The following is a 13,508-nucleotide window of genomic DNA, read 5'->3' as shown; positions in this document are numbered from 1 at the left end:
ATTTTTGCATGTCATGAGTAATCCGGATGATGGATGGCCTAAAAGGCCTTTTTTTGCAGGTGCCAGGACTACGTCGTAGCCGTCCAGGATCGGTTTGTCGACGAGCCATGTTTCTTGAAGACAAATTATGTCGAATGATGCCAAATCGGCGTCGTTTCGAGTCGTCAAGTGGGTGTGTCCACGAGTGTTCCAGGAGCAAAGTGTTAGATCTGTGGGGAATTTGTCGGCTGGCAAGGTGTCGTTCTCGGCGCTCTGCCAACCTTCGAGTTGCTATTTATTCAAGTTTTTTGCGAGTACTTTTGGCAGCCAGGACCAGGTTCCCTGCGGGTTGTCATTTAGGTGTTGGGTTACTGGTTGTTTTGTAGGGGGTAAGTTGCTTGTTTGCGGCGCCTTAGGCGTACCTTTTTTTGACGGTTCGTTATTCGCTGAATTCTGTTGGTTATTTTGAGAGTTTAGGTCCCTGTTTGTCCAGCTTCTTGGATTCCTTTCGGTACTTCTTCCAAGGTCCGCCTGCTCCTGGGACGGTTTCTCAGTGACCGGGTGGTCCTTTATCCTGTTACTCGCAGTGGCTTTGCTTTTTGACGTCATTAGGTCGTTTTCCTGGGATTCTCTCTGTTCTTTAGGTTTCGTCAGGTTTCCGAGCACCTTAAAGCCAAGTTTAGATAAGTCCTCTACTTCGTAGGTTATTAGCATCTGTATTTTCTTTTAAAGGGATGTGCAAGATTGTTTTTGCTCTATGGTTAGAATGATAAGGATCCACTAGTTTCAGGTCCTTTGATTTAATCTGGCGAAGTGCTGGGATGAAGACAAAGAGGTTTAGCACACCTTTTCTGTTAAGAATTATTTTGTCACGATTTTCTGACCGTTGCTCTATTTTTAGAGTCCAAATGGATAATTTGGTGGGATGTCGTCGGTCATGGTATTTTTCAGTTTTTGATTTGTAGTGGGGTCTCACTGACGGCTCGTTTTCTTGAGATCGGTGATCCTTTGAGCTCTTTTTATTTGACTCACATCGAGAATCGTCTCTGCTTGATTTTCTGTCTCTTTGTGTTTATGTCGGTTCTCCAGTTTTGGGGTTTATTGGTGCAGAGATGGGGGCTCAGATTTTGAGGTGAATGAAACTTTTCTTTGGCTAGATTTGTTTTGGTTTGGTCTTGAAGTGTGGTGAAGATTGTTTCTTCGTTCTTCCATTGTATAGAATGGAGGGCTCTTTTTCTGATACAGTGGACTACTCCTATTTTCCCTTTTCTCAACTTGGTCATTTTCAGTTTGTGAACTACTTGTCAGGTCCTTTTCTAGATGTTCGCTGATGTTCATTAGTTGGTCGTCGTCCAGGAAGTCTTCTACAGTTCTTGGCGAACATTTAGTTTCTGAGTCATTTGTGATCTTAAAAACGAGAGGAGGGTCCTGAGGAATGGAGGGGCTACCCTTTAAGGGATGGATCTTCTTTGCCTTCTGGAGTGTGGGTCCAGGATCCGATGTGTCCGTTTTCCCTGTCGATGTTCCATGTTGTAGGCAGAAGATCGGGTAAGCCTGATCTTTGTCGTTTGGTTCGATTTGATTTCCGTTTTGACTTGGAGATGGTTCTTTTTCGGTGTGTTCGATTCGCTGTTTGGGCGGTCTGCATGATGTTTCTTCACTAATATATATGATTTCACTTTGATCGTAGTTGATCGCGCTATTTTTAGTTGTAGTACCCGAAAATACAAATTGAGAGGGTCCTTGTAGGGCATCAGTTTGTGTGTGCACACAAGAGCTCTTAGGCTTGGGTTCCATTATTGACATTTTGTTCGCTTCCGAGCTTGTATAGGTAAGGTTAGAGGAGTCTTCACTTGCTTTTATAGAGTTTTCTTTCGCGGTAATGAAGCCTTTGATGAAGATTAGCTTTGTGTGGAGCATAGCGATTAGCGTGGTGTGATCTTTTAATGTCTCGTTTAGGGACTTGTAGAGTTTCCCGAATGGCGATAGTCCTATCGTTATGGCCGACATTATTGTCGTTAAGTCTGGGTTTTTTTTGGTAGGGGTTTCTTTCTGCGCTCCCAATAGGCCTAATTGGTTTCTGTTGGGAGCCTCACAGTCGCAGTCTTGGGTAACCCTCGGCTCCTGGTGATGGTTCGATGTTCGGAGTTCGCCTGTGAAGTGAGGGAGAGAAGATCTTCTCGCCGAACTTTGTCCGCCTTAGAGCAGCCATTCTGCTTCTCCGGATATTCTCGGGTGTTGGGATCTTGAGGGTTTGGGTTTCAGGGAGACTTCCGGGTGGTCCAGCGCGGATGATGTTTGGCTTCCTCGCCTGCCTGTCTCCAGGCTTTCGTCCGCTTTCTTGGGTTCGAGGATGCAGGGCGGGACTGCCTCTACGTCTCCTAAGTCTTTAGTTGGTGAAGATTCGGAGGCCGATTTGTGGTTGGAGGCCCCGATGGTAGGGACGGTTCCTCCGCCCCTGTTGCTGTATTCAATTTGGCTTGTGCGGGCCCAGCTGCCAAGGTTATAGGAGAGTTGTCTTTTGTAGTGTTTAGAGCCCTGCTGGCTGTGAATATTGGGGCAGTCTTTCTTGTCTTCACTGCTGGTTGCAGGTCCGTCAGGGCCTCGAGTATTTCATCATCTGTTAGTTCCGTGAGGACCTCGTGTTTTCTTTTGCCCTGTCTGGCAAACAGTTCCTTTAGGAGTTGCATATCATAGTTTTGGGGATGGATTCCACTGGTACTTTTTGCTGTGTCTTCTTAGTTTGGACAAGTCTTTTTGGGTTTTTTTGTCCTGTTTTTTTTTTGCGTTTTTTTTGTGTTGGTCAGTTCGCCCTTTGAAATTTGGCCGCTGTTTTTTTTCTTTGTCTGAGGGCTTGATGTGGGATCATAGATGTATTCCCATTCTTCAGTGTTCTCAGGGGAAACAGTTATTTCTCCGGCTGTCGTTTCATTTTCTTTGGGATGTTCTGCAGTTCCACTAGTCTCCTCCGGGGGAGCCAGCAGATCTGCGCTGGATTCAGACTCACTCGGGTGCGAGCCGCCCGCTGGTTCTGTGGACGGGTGGAGTAGTGAGCAGGAGGCGCTGGCGGGCTTGAGGCCGCCCGCGTGTATCAGGGCGCGAGTCTCCGTGGCCAAGTCCGCTAAAGCTGCCACGCCATTTCGCCCTTGCGGGTCTTCCACCCTTCGAGTCAGGGATTGCTTCCCAGCCTGGGTCGCGGCATGGGACGGCGATCCTGCTCGTCCGCTTGGAATCCTCTGTTCCAGGCAGACATCCACGGTAAGAGCCCGTTCTTGTAGAGCGCAGCCGTTTGTTTGTTTTGCGGCTTTTGCCTGCCTCTCTGCCGCCGCTTCCTGACCAAGCCTGTGCTCCCGTGGAGGCAAAACTGTCGTGGTCGGTCCTCCGGCCGGCTAGTCGGGGCAGCCTGTGTTACAGGACATGGGCTGGTAGGTCGAGGCGAGTTCCTCGTGTGCGTCGTTTGCGTCGGCGTTTTCCTTGTTTTCAGAATTAAATTTTGCTGTAGCTTCCGTCTCATTGGCCTTTCTTTTACTTGAAGCTTTTTGTATTTTTGAAGATTCAGACAGTGGGGAATGAGAGTTCGCCCCAGGTTGATCGCTCCTCTTTGGGGATTTCTGGCTGGTTGTTGCCGCTTTTTTGGGGTGCTGTGATCCCGTTGATGTATGATTTAGGTCGCTGCCCGTCAAGATGGTGTTTATGGGTAGCAGAGCTTGTGGTCTCAGTTTGATCGGGTGTTTGGCGGAAATCAGTAGGGTAGCGGGCGGTTGGAGTTGCCGTGAACTTCTGAGGCGTATTGTTTCTTCATCCAATGTGTCGCTGGCGATGTTGGGGCTTTGCTGGTGCCGGAAGTCAGGGGCGGTTGCCATGCCTCTGTCGGTCCTGCCAGGGACTGCAGAGACTGCAACTGACTCTGCTGAGACTCCGCGCCATTCATTTTGATGCTGGAAAAGGGGGACATTTATTTGGAGTGGGTGATGTGTTGGGGAAGGGGGTCATTGTTAAGATAACTGATTGTACTTTGTTTAATGTATATGAACATGCTTTTCTTTGTATAAATGTTATCTTGGTTACTTAGTCTAAAGTATGGAAATTATTTATACCCCTTTGCAAAACTGAAGTGTGGTACATGCCATGTAAGAAAGTAGGGTGTTCCTTGCTATGCCTTGTAACTAGAGAGAGCAGTCGGATCTGGAAAAGAAAGCTAGCATTTGATGCGTTTTTGCCATCCCTGCACTCTGCTGGATTGTGAGCTTCCATGGCACTTGACTACAACTGGAAGGGTTGTTCTATTTTTTTGTTTATTTTCTTGGTTTGTTCTTTTGCCTGTTTTAGACAAGCAGTAAACGTGCCATGTGGCTTTTATACTTGTTCTGGCAGTGAAAGTACTTATTTTCTTTTTTGTTATGTTAATTTATTTGTGCTCATAGTTGTTAAACCTTACACAATGTATACAATTTAAGTTAAACCATACTCAATGTACTTTACACTTTTTGAAACGGAGTTAAAAGTTTCACAATGTGAATATACAATGCCGATATAAAATAGCAATTACTTTTCTCCAGACTGTAGGCTACATGGTCTCCCACAGCCCCCCTCTTGATACAAGGGGAGACCCCACAGGAACCAGGAGAAGATTATAGTCTGGAAAAAGGCAAGGGTTATGTGGTGAAGACTAGAAGTGTCCAGTCTGGATGAATTCCAAGTCTGTAGACCCAGGAGAGATAAGATAACCAGGTTGTGGTTTGAGCAACTTGCATGCCTGGGGGAATTTGGAAGCCCAAGCCAGAGGCCACCCACCAGTGATCCTGAGATAAAAGGGCAGAGAAACCTAACCTGTGGCAAAAGGATCAAATAGCGGATGCCTGGCCAGAACCCTAATGTGGCAGGGGTGGGGAAGAGCCCATTGGCTGTTGAGAATCTTAATTGAAGCCAATGTCCAGGAGAGCTGACTGTGAATCCTGAGAGTTGGGCTAGGTGGAGGAGCGAACTACTGTGAATTCTGAACATAATTGATGGACAGATGGAACTGGTGTGTATCCTGAGAGAAAGGCAAGGTTCAGGAATCCTGAGAGAATGGCAGGGTCCAGGAGGGGCCTATTGTGAATCCTGATCATTGCTGAGGGACAGAGTGGAGCCGGTGTGTATCCCGATAGAAAGGCAAGGTCCAGGAGGGATCTGTTGTGAATCCTGAACATAATTGAGGGACAGATGGAACCAGTGTGCATCCTGAGAGAGTGGCCGGGTGCAGGAGGGGCATATTGTGAATCCTAAACGTAGCTGGAGTGAAGAAGGGAACTGTTGTGCATCCTGAAAGAAAGCAAAGTCCTGGAGGGACCTGAAATTCAAGCAGAACTGACTAAGGGACAATGGTCTAAGGGACACACTGAAAGCCTTGAGTAACCAAGAGCTGGAAGAAGCCCAAAGGTGATTGTGGCTGAGGAAGCCGAAAAGAGAGAAAATGACTGTTAGGCAGAATCCTGTGCAGTGCCCTTAGGGACCACTACACACAATTAAGACTACAGGTGGCAATACAAGTTTTACCTTTGGTACAAGCCTGTACTACTATGTTAAAGTGGTAGCAGTAGCGCAGCAGCCAGACTCATCTCAAGAGTATATGAGCAGTAGCACAGATTACACAAAGGGACCACAATTACTGTGACTCAAGCAAACACTGACTCAAGGTTTCAGGTAAAAAATATAAGTACATTTATTTTTAAACCAATTTGTTATTAACACGACACTTCTTTTAATTCAAAAACCACACGTAAAATATACTACAACTAACCAATTCACTTTGTACAGTATTATTCGAGGTAAGTACCCTCTGTTTGAATGGACCAGTGTTATGAAACAGAACACGTTACCGTGAATACAATTGCGATCACTTTTTGACAGTTCTGTCTACTAGATAAACGCGTATCCGCGGCAAGAAATGCTACCGGGGTAAAAACACACTTAGCACCCGAAATACCCAGAGAGAGTTGGGGGCAAAAATCACAGGCAATATGTTGGTTAGGCAGACAGAATCGAAGAACACACATAGGCAGGAATTCAAGAGTCAAGGGGCCGGAGCCAAAGTCAAATGACACCGGGTGCCTGTTGTCGAGGATCATACAGTCGGACAGTTCGAGATTCAACGTTGCCAAGAATACTTTGATATTGTCAATGTTTGGAAGCAAAAGTTATAAGAAGGAGGGGAAAAAGTAAGGACAAGCCTTAAAATAGAGAAATAAGGATTTCACCCAAAATTCCTCAAACAGGACACAGTACCTTTCTCAAAGAACGAAGCTGGTGCCACAGCAGTTGTTCCTGTTGGTATCCCGCAGACCCACGCTTTCCTGCAGCTTCAGTACGAAGGACGATGAGGGGGTCCGCACCACACAGGGATGAGGCCGGCAGCAGTGACAATGAATAAAAGGTGCACTCCTTAAAAACAGGAGAGGCTCTTCAGGTGGCTATCCGGACCACTACAGCAGTGTGCAGCGATTTCGACCACGAAGGTGACCTCTGGCTGAAGAAGATGAGCTGGTTATCCCCACCAGGCTCAAGGGAAGAAGACTCCAGACTTGATCTCCTCTTAGTCATTGAAGGGTAGATAGCTCAGGACTGCAGCAGGGCTTCACCGGTACGGGGTAGTTGCAGCAGTCAACCTCTCCTCCACTTCTCGTCGGTTCCTTGTAGTTCCAGTGGCGACTCTCTGACTTCCAGCCCAAGAGACCTTCTTTTTATGCGCAAAACCCCCATTCACACATCCTGGCTGTCTATCACCCAGCAGGGGGGTTGTCCAGCCCGGACAACCACTTTGCCATGATTGGGCTTGGGTTTCCTAGGATACCCTGTTCAGGGGGTGGCTACACCCCTCCCTCACATTCAGCCCACCTAGACACCCAGGCGCCTGGAGGAGGGCTTCTTAGCAGAAGCCCGCCAAAAGACAGTGAACAAAGAAGGCAAACCTGGTTTGCCACGCAAAGTAAAACACAAGAAAGGTTTTAACAAAAATAAATGGCGAATAAACCGTACCAGAGCCAAAAGAAAAAGCATTTGGTCAAGCGGGTTTAAGTTCGAGGCTAACACAATAGCCTACAATATTACCACGGTTATATAAGATAACCGCGGTAGAATGTATGGGTAGATGCCACTGCCACCAGCCATGTCTAAATGTTAAAAAGAGCAAAATAATGCTCTGCGAGGTACAGATAAGAGCTAAGAGTTAACCCTTCCAGCACTCCATGTAAGATGCTGTGTACTGGATCTGTGGTTAAATTTGACTAAGTAAAGTTAATGGTAACTTTACCCTTTTCTGGGGGACGGTAGTCGCCACAGAAATGGAGTCGGGGGAGTCTGAACGACAACCCTGTGCCACTGCACAGAAGGTGCTGTGTGACACACACAAAGAAGGGGGCTACTGAAGTGGTGTACTCCAGAACCCACAATCACAAAAACAGGTCAAAACACATAGCAAAATACAAGTAAGAGTGGGGAAAAACTCACACTTACCAAGTGGAAAGAAACAACTCCAGGGATCCAGCAAAGCTGCTGAGGGACTCACTAGGTAAGGGAAATTAGCCATGAAATGAGAATTCTCCCTAACAATGACGGAGCTGGAAACCTTGCAGAGGTTTGGAGAAGCAAGAAGAAAGCAGAAAGGCCAAGATAAGTGCTTCTGTTGCTTGCATTACAATAGGGATGGATGCTGTTGTGCGAAGGCTAAAGGAAGCTGGAAAGAGAAAGCATTATTAATCTTGAATCCTGGGAGAGACTTGTCGAAACAACGAAAGCAAAGAGAGCTGAATGGAATCATAGAGCACTGGCTAAGCTCAGCTCAAGAAGCTGACACTGCTGGCGTCTTACAGCACTGACCAGTGGCTAGCTAATGGAAGCTTGCACTGCTGTAGTCCTATAGCACTGACACAGCCGCGCTAAAGCAAGCTCTCACTGCTGGAGTCCTGCAGCAATAAAAAGGGGCTAGGTAAAGGAAGCCAGCACTGCTGAAATCAGACAGCACTGGCAGAGCCCAGCTCAGGATGCTGACACTGGACACTGCTGGCGTTTTACAGCACTGACTAGGGGCTAGCTAAAGGAATATTGCACTACTGTAGCCCTATAGCACTGACACAGCCTCGCTAAAGCAAGCTCACACTTATGGAGTCCCACAGCACTGACCAGGTACTAGTGAAAGGAAGCTCACACTGCTGGAGTCCCACAGCACTGACCAGGTACTAGTGAAAGGAAACTTACACTGCTGGAGTCCTGTAGTTCTGACCAGGAAATGGTAAAAGGGACCTAGCTCATACTGCCGAGGTCCTATGGAACCCAGCCACAGCCCAGTTGAAAGGAGGTCACTCTGCTGGTGTCTTGTAACATTGACACAGCCTAACTAAAGCAAGCTCACACTGCTGGAGTCCTGCAACACTGACCAGGTACTAGTGAATGGAAGCTCACACTGCTGGAGTCCTGCGGCACTAACAAGGGGCTAGGGAACGGAAGCAAGCACTGCTGGAATCATACAGCACTGGCAGCGCCCAGCTCAAGAACCTGACACTGCCGGAGTCCTACAGCACTGACATAACCTAGCTAAGACAAACTCACACTGCTGGAGCCCTGCAGCACTGGCCAGTTACTAGTGCAAAGAAGCTCACAATGCTGGAGTCCTATAGTACTGACCAGGAAATGGTAAAAGGGAGCTCACACTGCCGAGGTCCTATGGAATCCAGACACAGCCCAGCTGAAGGAAGGGCACACTGCTGGAGTCCTGCACCACTATCAAGGGGCTAGGTAAGGGAAGCAAGCACTGCTAGGGTCATATAGCACTGGTAGAACCCAGCTCAAGAACCTGACACTGCCGGAGTCCTACAGCACTGGCGTAGCCCAGCTAAAGCAAGCTCACACTGCTGGAGTCCTATAGTACTGACCAGGAAATGGTAAAAGGGAGCTCACACTGCCGGGTCCTATGGAATCCAGACACAGCCCATCTGAAGGGAAGGCCCACTGCTGGGGGTCCATGGCACTGATTGGGTCAGGCTGAAGGACTCTTAAACTAAATGATGGATATATTTAGAGGCGGGTGGGGGCTAACGAGTTAAAATTACTGCTGCCTTGTCAGACCCCTCTCTATCGCCAGTCCATAGATGAGATGTAATAATAACGCAGCTCGCATTAGTGCTTTGTGCCGATATTAAAATACCTGTTTTGTTTTACAAATGTGCACTTGGGGATGAAAATGAAATGCAATAAAGCGAAGCTCTCAATTGCTCTGTAATATTAGAATTTCATGTTCGTAGATTCTTGGACCTCATAGATGGTAATTTGGAAGGTGAATTGTATTCACAATGAGCTCCCTGTAGGAAAGAGGAATGGGACACTGAGGGCGTGGTGGTTCCTTCCGAGGGATGTACAGTTGGATGTATCGGGCTGCGGATTGATAGGGCATAACTGCTGAACCCATATGCATGCAACTTGTATTGGCCGAACCCTTACCCTCACCAGTAAATAAGTTAGAGCACAAAGTTTGTCAAGTGTTGGCAATAAAAGCCTGTAGGATTTTATTGTGCAGATATGGTTATGGGAATAACAATAATGACATATCATAATAATATCATACTTTTTGGCACCGGATCCTGAGGTTACCCCCTCTGGCCTGTGCCGCCTTATTGTCCCACGACTTGTAGTGGTCACCGTCGAGTGTCCTCCTTCGTTTTTTCTTTGTTCTTCTCCCTTCTTTTGTAGGGTGGGAGGGTTTTGTGGTAAAGAAGCAAAGATTGGAGGATGCTGAGTGAACAGCAAACCTCCTGTTTGTTTGGGTCACCATTCAGGGTCCACAATCAGATTGTGTTTTCTTAGAGCTTGCTGCTCTTATTTATAAGACCCAGGGGCTGTAGTCCAGCCCCCAGGTCGGTGTAGCCGACTGTCTGGCCCCCTGAGGGGGGCAGGTCTTTGAACCTGAGCCCTGCCTGACTGTTGTTTTTCCTGGGTGCTTAGCACCTTGTTGCTTCGTTGAAGGGTGAGGTGATTGTTCACACCTCACCCTTCCCTTGCTTTGTGTGGCAGAGACTGCGTGTCTCTGTGTCCGTGGGGGGAGAGGAGCAGGCTTGGGGGTGGGGGCTGCCCCTCTCCCTGGCCTGCCAGATGATAACAGCAGTTACCTTGCCTCGCCTTGGGCAGCCCTGTGGCATTGCCCAGACCCACTCCCTTGATTGAGCACAGGAAAAGGTGAACTCCCCTAGGTCTTTTTACTTTGTTCCCCAGGTAGTCTATTTCTTCCCTCCTATGTTCCATGCCACCTCTTTCTCTGTTTGCTTTCTCTCTCCTTGCTAGTGTATTCTGCATCCTTTCTTTTTTCTTCTGCTCTCGAGTTCGCCCCCCTATGTTCTCCCTTTTCTTTTCATTCTGGGAAGCAGGAGGTGAAGCAGTGAGCCTCCGTCCACTCTCTACCAGCACTCTTCCCGTTTTCTCCGTCCTCTCTCTCCCACCCTAATCTCTTCTCCGCCCCATGCTTCAGGTGTTGATGTATCTGTTGGCCTAGCACTTATCTGCCTGACAGAATGCTGTGTGTGCGCGTGATTTGATGTCATGAGTGGATATTGTGTGTGTGAATGTTAGAATGCCCTGGGCGACAGTAGTACGTATGTGGCCATGGTAGTGGGCCCGGGCGTCCTCTTTATTGCTATGGACTTAATGGATGCATCTACGATTCAAGGTGTTATGGAACTTACTTGCGGCTGCATCAGCCCTCGGTACATGACTTGTCCCACCGAACCCCGCTCTCTCTCTCCATCTCCGGGCTACGTTGCTGCCTACTCCCCTGTCTCTCCACTCCACCACTCCCCCATCTCATCCATTCTCCTTCTGTTCCTTCTCCTCCCCCTTCCTCCTCCACCCACAAGCCCTCGCCCAGAACTTCAGTTCACATCTTGGAAGAGAAGGTCATGCAATTCCAAGCCTTTGGAAGTCATAACTAGTTTCATGTTTGAGTTTTTGGCAGTAAATGGCCTCAAAAGCAAAATAATGGGGTGCCCTCATCTAGGTTAAGAGGGATGGTGTGTAATAAGCGCATTCTAGGCACATGGAGTGGTGGGGTACATCTGGGATACGTTCCGTTAAAGAAACGGCCCCAGGGTCGGACTGGCCTATAGGGCAATAGGCCCATGGTCGATCCAAAAGCGCATTTGTCTGGTGTGGGACCGTTTTTTTTTGGCAAAAGTGGGCCACTTTATTAGCCAATGTGGGTCAGTTTGATGAGCTATTTCACTACAGGGCTAATCGTTTTGACCTGTTCTCACCAATTTTCAATAAAATGCACAATTTGCACCACATTTTTTATCAAAAAACTTCCCCTTGTGCACTATTCAAACAGTGTCACAAAAGGAATGAATTGCCATTTGTAACTGTTGGCCACTTTTCTATTGGTGCCCGAGACCATTGTATAGTCTAGAACGGCCCTGAGGTCTAAGTGTTCCAATGAGGCTCCAAAACTGGAAGCCCTACTCGAAACATCTGCAAAGTAAGGAAGTGGTTGATTTCCTGTCGTTTCTTTTATTTTTTAGTGTTCGCCCTTTTTTCTGTTCTCGCATCTCCCATGAGTCGTTTTGATGAATTCTTTTCATTCCTATTTTAGTTTCTTTGAGCACATGGGCCGGATCCTGTCTTCGGATTTCTGCCCCACGGCCCAGGATGTCCTGAGGGTGCGAGTGCGAACCTGCGGTGTCCTCGAGACTCACTTCGACATGAGGGGTTTTACCTTCAGGTAAGATCGCTTGATGATGGGGGTGGGGCTTTCACAAGCTCGCTCTTTACAGCTCTTTTACTAGGTCTAGCGCTTTACTTTAGGATCTCCTTCTGCGTGTTATCTTCATTCACTAAAAACAGAGGCAATATACTTTCTTAGATGTTTGTGTAGCACCATCATGCTGTCTTATGGCTGCTCATCTGCCAAAGCTAAGTAGGGCTCACACAGAGCCAGTAAAAGAGTCCATCCGTTTATCAAATGGTCCAAGCTGCGCGACTGCCCCCCGAATTGCTATGCGACCAGTGCGCACACTGGCGAGGGTGGGCCTAACTGTGTATGCGGAGGGCAAATCCCTGTTCCCGTGTCACCAGGAGTCTTAGCATTTTGAGATGCTAGTTGTGCTGTAGGGACTGAGCCTCTGCGTAACCCATGAGTGCATTGTCCTAATTTGTATGGGAAATCGTTGACGTCCCTGCACTGAAAGGGTTACCATAGGTTTCTCTTGGGATTGCCCGTTTTCAGATGCACTTCCGGCGCTTCAGTTGCCTACTTGCGTCAAAAGAGGTTGGTGGGGTAAGCACCACAAGCCCTGCTCTTTCCACTGTACTCTGCTAGGCAGGCCAGTGCTCTAGAGGGAATGTCTTGGGAATTAAACGCTCCAAATCCAGTGTGTTATCAGTTCTAGGCTGGTGTGAAGGCTTCTTCAAAGTGTCGCGGGTTAGTAATATGACCAGGAGGGATTGATGCTTTGGTTTATGGAGCTTTGACTTGTAAGTGGCTGCAGAAAGAATGAACAGAACGGGGACGTCAGGCCTAGACCGATGGGACATCATCATGAAGGATTTCTGTCTCAGAAAGTACAGCGATTGTCTGTGAATAAAGGAAAATGCAGAGGGAGGGACTCCATTCTGGATTCTAATACAGCTCACCACTCAAGTGCTCGACCAGCATCCCCGTTCCTGTGTTGTCCATGTTTCATTGAAGCCCTGTGTATGAGGCGGGCCAACACATCTTATACTTAAGCCAAAATCAATAGCCAACTGAACGATCGATTGTATGTACTTTGTGGGATTAGTTCCATGTAAAGTAATGTGGAATTTGTATAGCGCCTTTCCCCGTTGGTATGGTCTCAAAGCGCTGTAGGTGAACTCCCTTGGAGGACCGAGGTATGAGAGATTGGACAGAGGAATTTACAATGCATGTGTGCATTTCGTCCAGTACTCAAATAGGTAGGGATGGCTAAATCCCTGCTAGCGACCCCATGGAGAGCTGTCTAGTGGATGGGTGCTGTGATAGACTGTCAAGAGAGTAGGTGAGTCAAGGAGACTGATTATGTCTCCAGCTGGACCAAATGCTTATCATGAAATTAGCTGCATACTAGTGCCAGAGGTGTTGTGCAATGTGTCATGTGGCGTATGCCATGCCTGTGGCTATTTTCCATCAAAACGGAGTGTGATACCTGTGAGTTCTGGGTGCTTTCTTATTTTGTTAAATTTAATCGTAGATATATTCAAAACCGTGACTACATTTAAAAAACGCAGCTAGATTTAAAAAAGTGGCTAAATAATAAAACGCAGCTGGATTCAAAACAGTGACTAGATTCTCAATGCAGCTAGATTAAAAACAGTGGCTACATTTCTAAAACGCAGCAGGATTCAAAACAGTGGCTACATTTCTAAAACGCAGCAGGATTCAAACAGTGGCAGGATTTTTACATGTAGCTAAAACTAACTGTGGCTGATGTCAAAGATAACAGCTGGATTTAAAACAGTGGCTAGATTCTCAATTCTGCTAGATTAAAACAAGT

General features: G+C 47.4%; 1 protein-coding gene across 1 annotated transcript in view; it reads left to right on the top strand.

The window, feature by feature from the left end:
* Positions 1–13,508, top strand: part of LOC138583240 (guanine nucleotide-binding protein G(o) subunit alpha-like) — a 1,018,345-nt gene that overhangs the window by 683,892 nt on the left and 320,945 nt on the right. Inside the window, exon 5 of the mRNA XM_069655299.1 lies at positions 11,591–11,719. Within this exon, the coding sequence (XP_069511400.1) occupies positions 11,591–11,719 (129 nt within the window). The remainder of the gene's footprint in view (positions 1–11,590; positions 11,720–13,508) is intronic.

The sequence above is a fragment of the Ambystoma mexicanum genome, chromosome 3q, assembly GCF_040938575.1.
Source record: "Ambystoma mexicanum isolate Mex_15411 chromosome 3q, UKY_AmexF1_1, whole genome shotgun sequence".
Taxonomy (NCBI): Eukaryota; Metazoa; Chordata; class Amphibia; order Caudata; family Ambystomatidae; genus Ambystoma; species Ambystoma mexicanum.
Note: the sequence above shows the minus strand (reverse complement) of the source record. Positions and strands in the feature narration are given on the sequence as shown.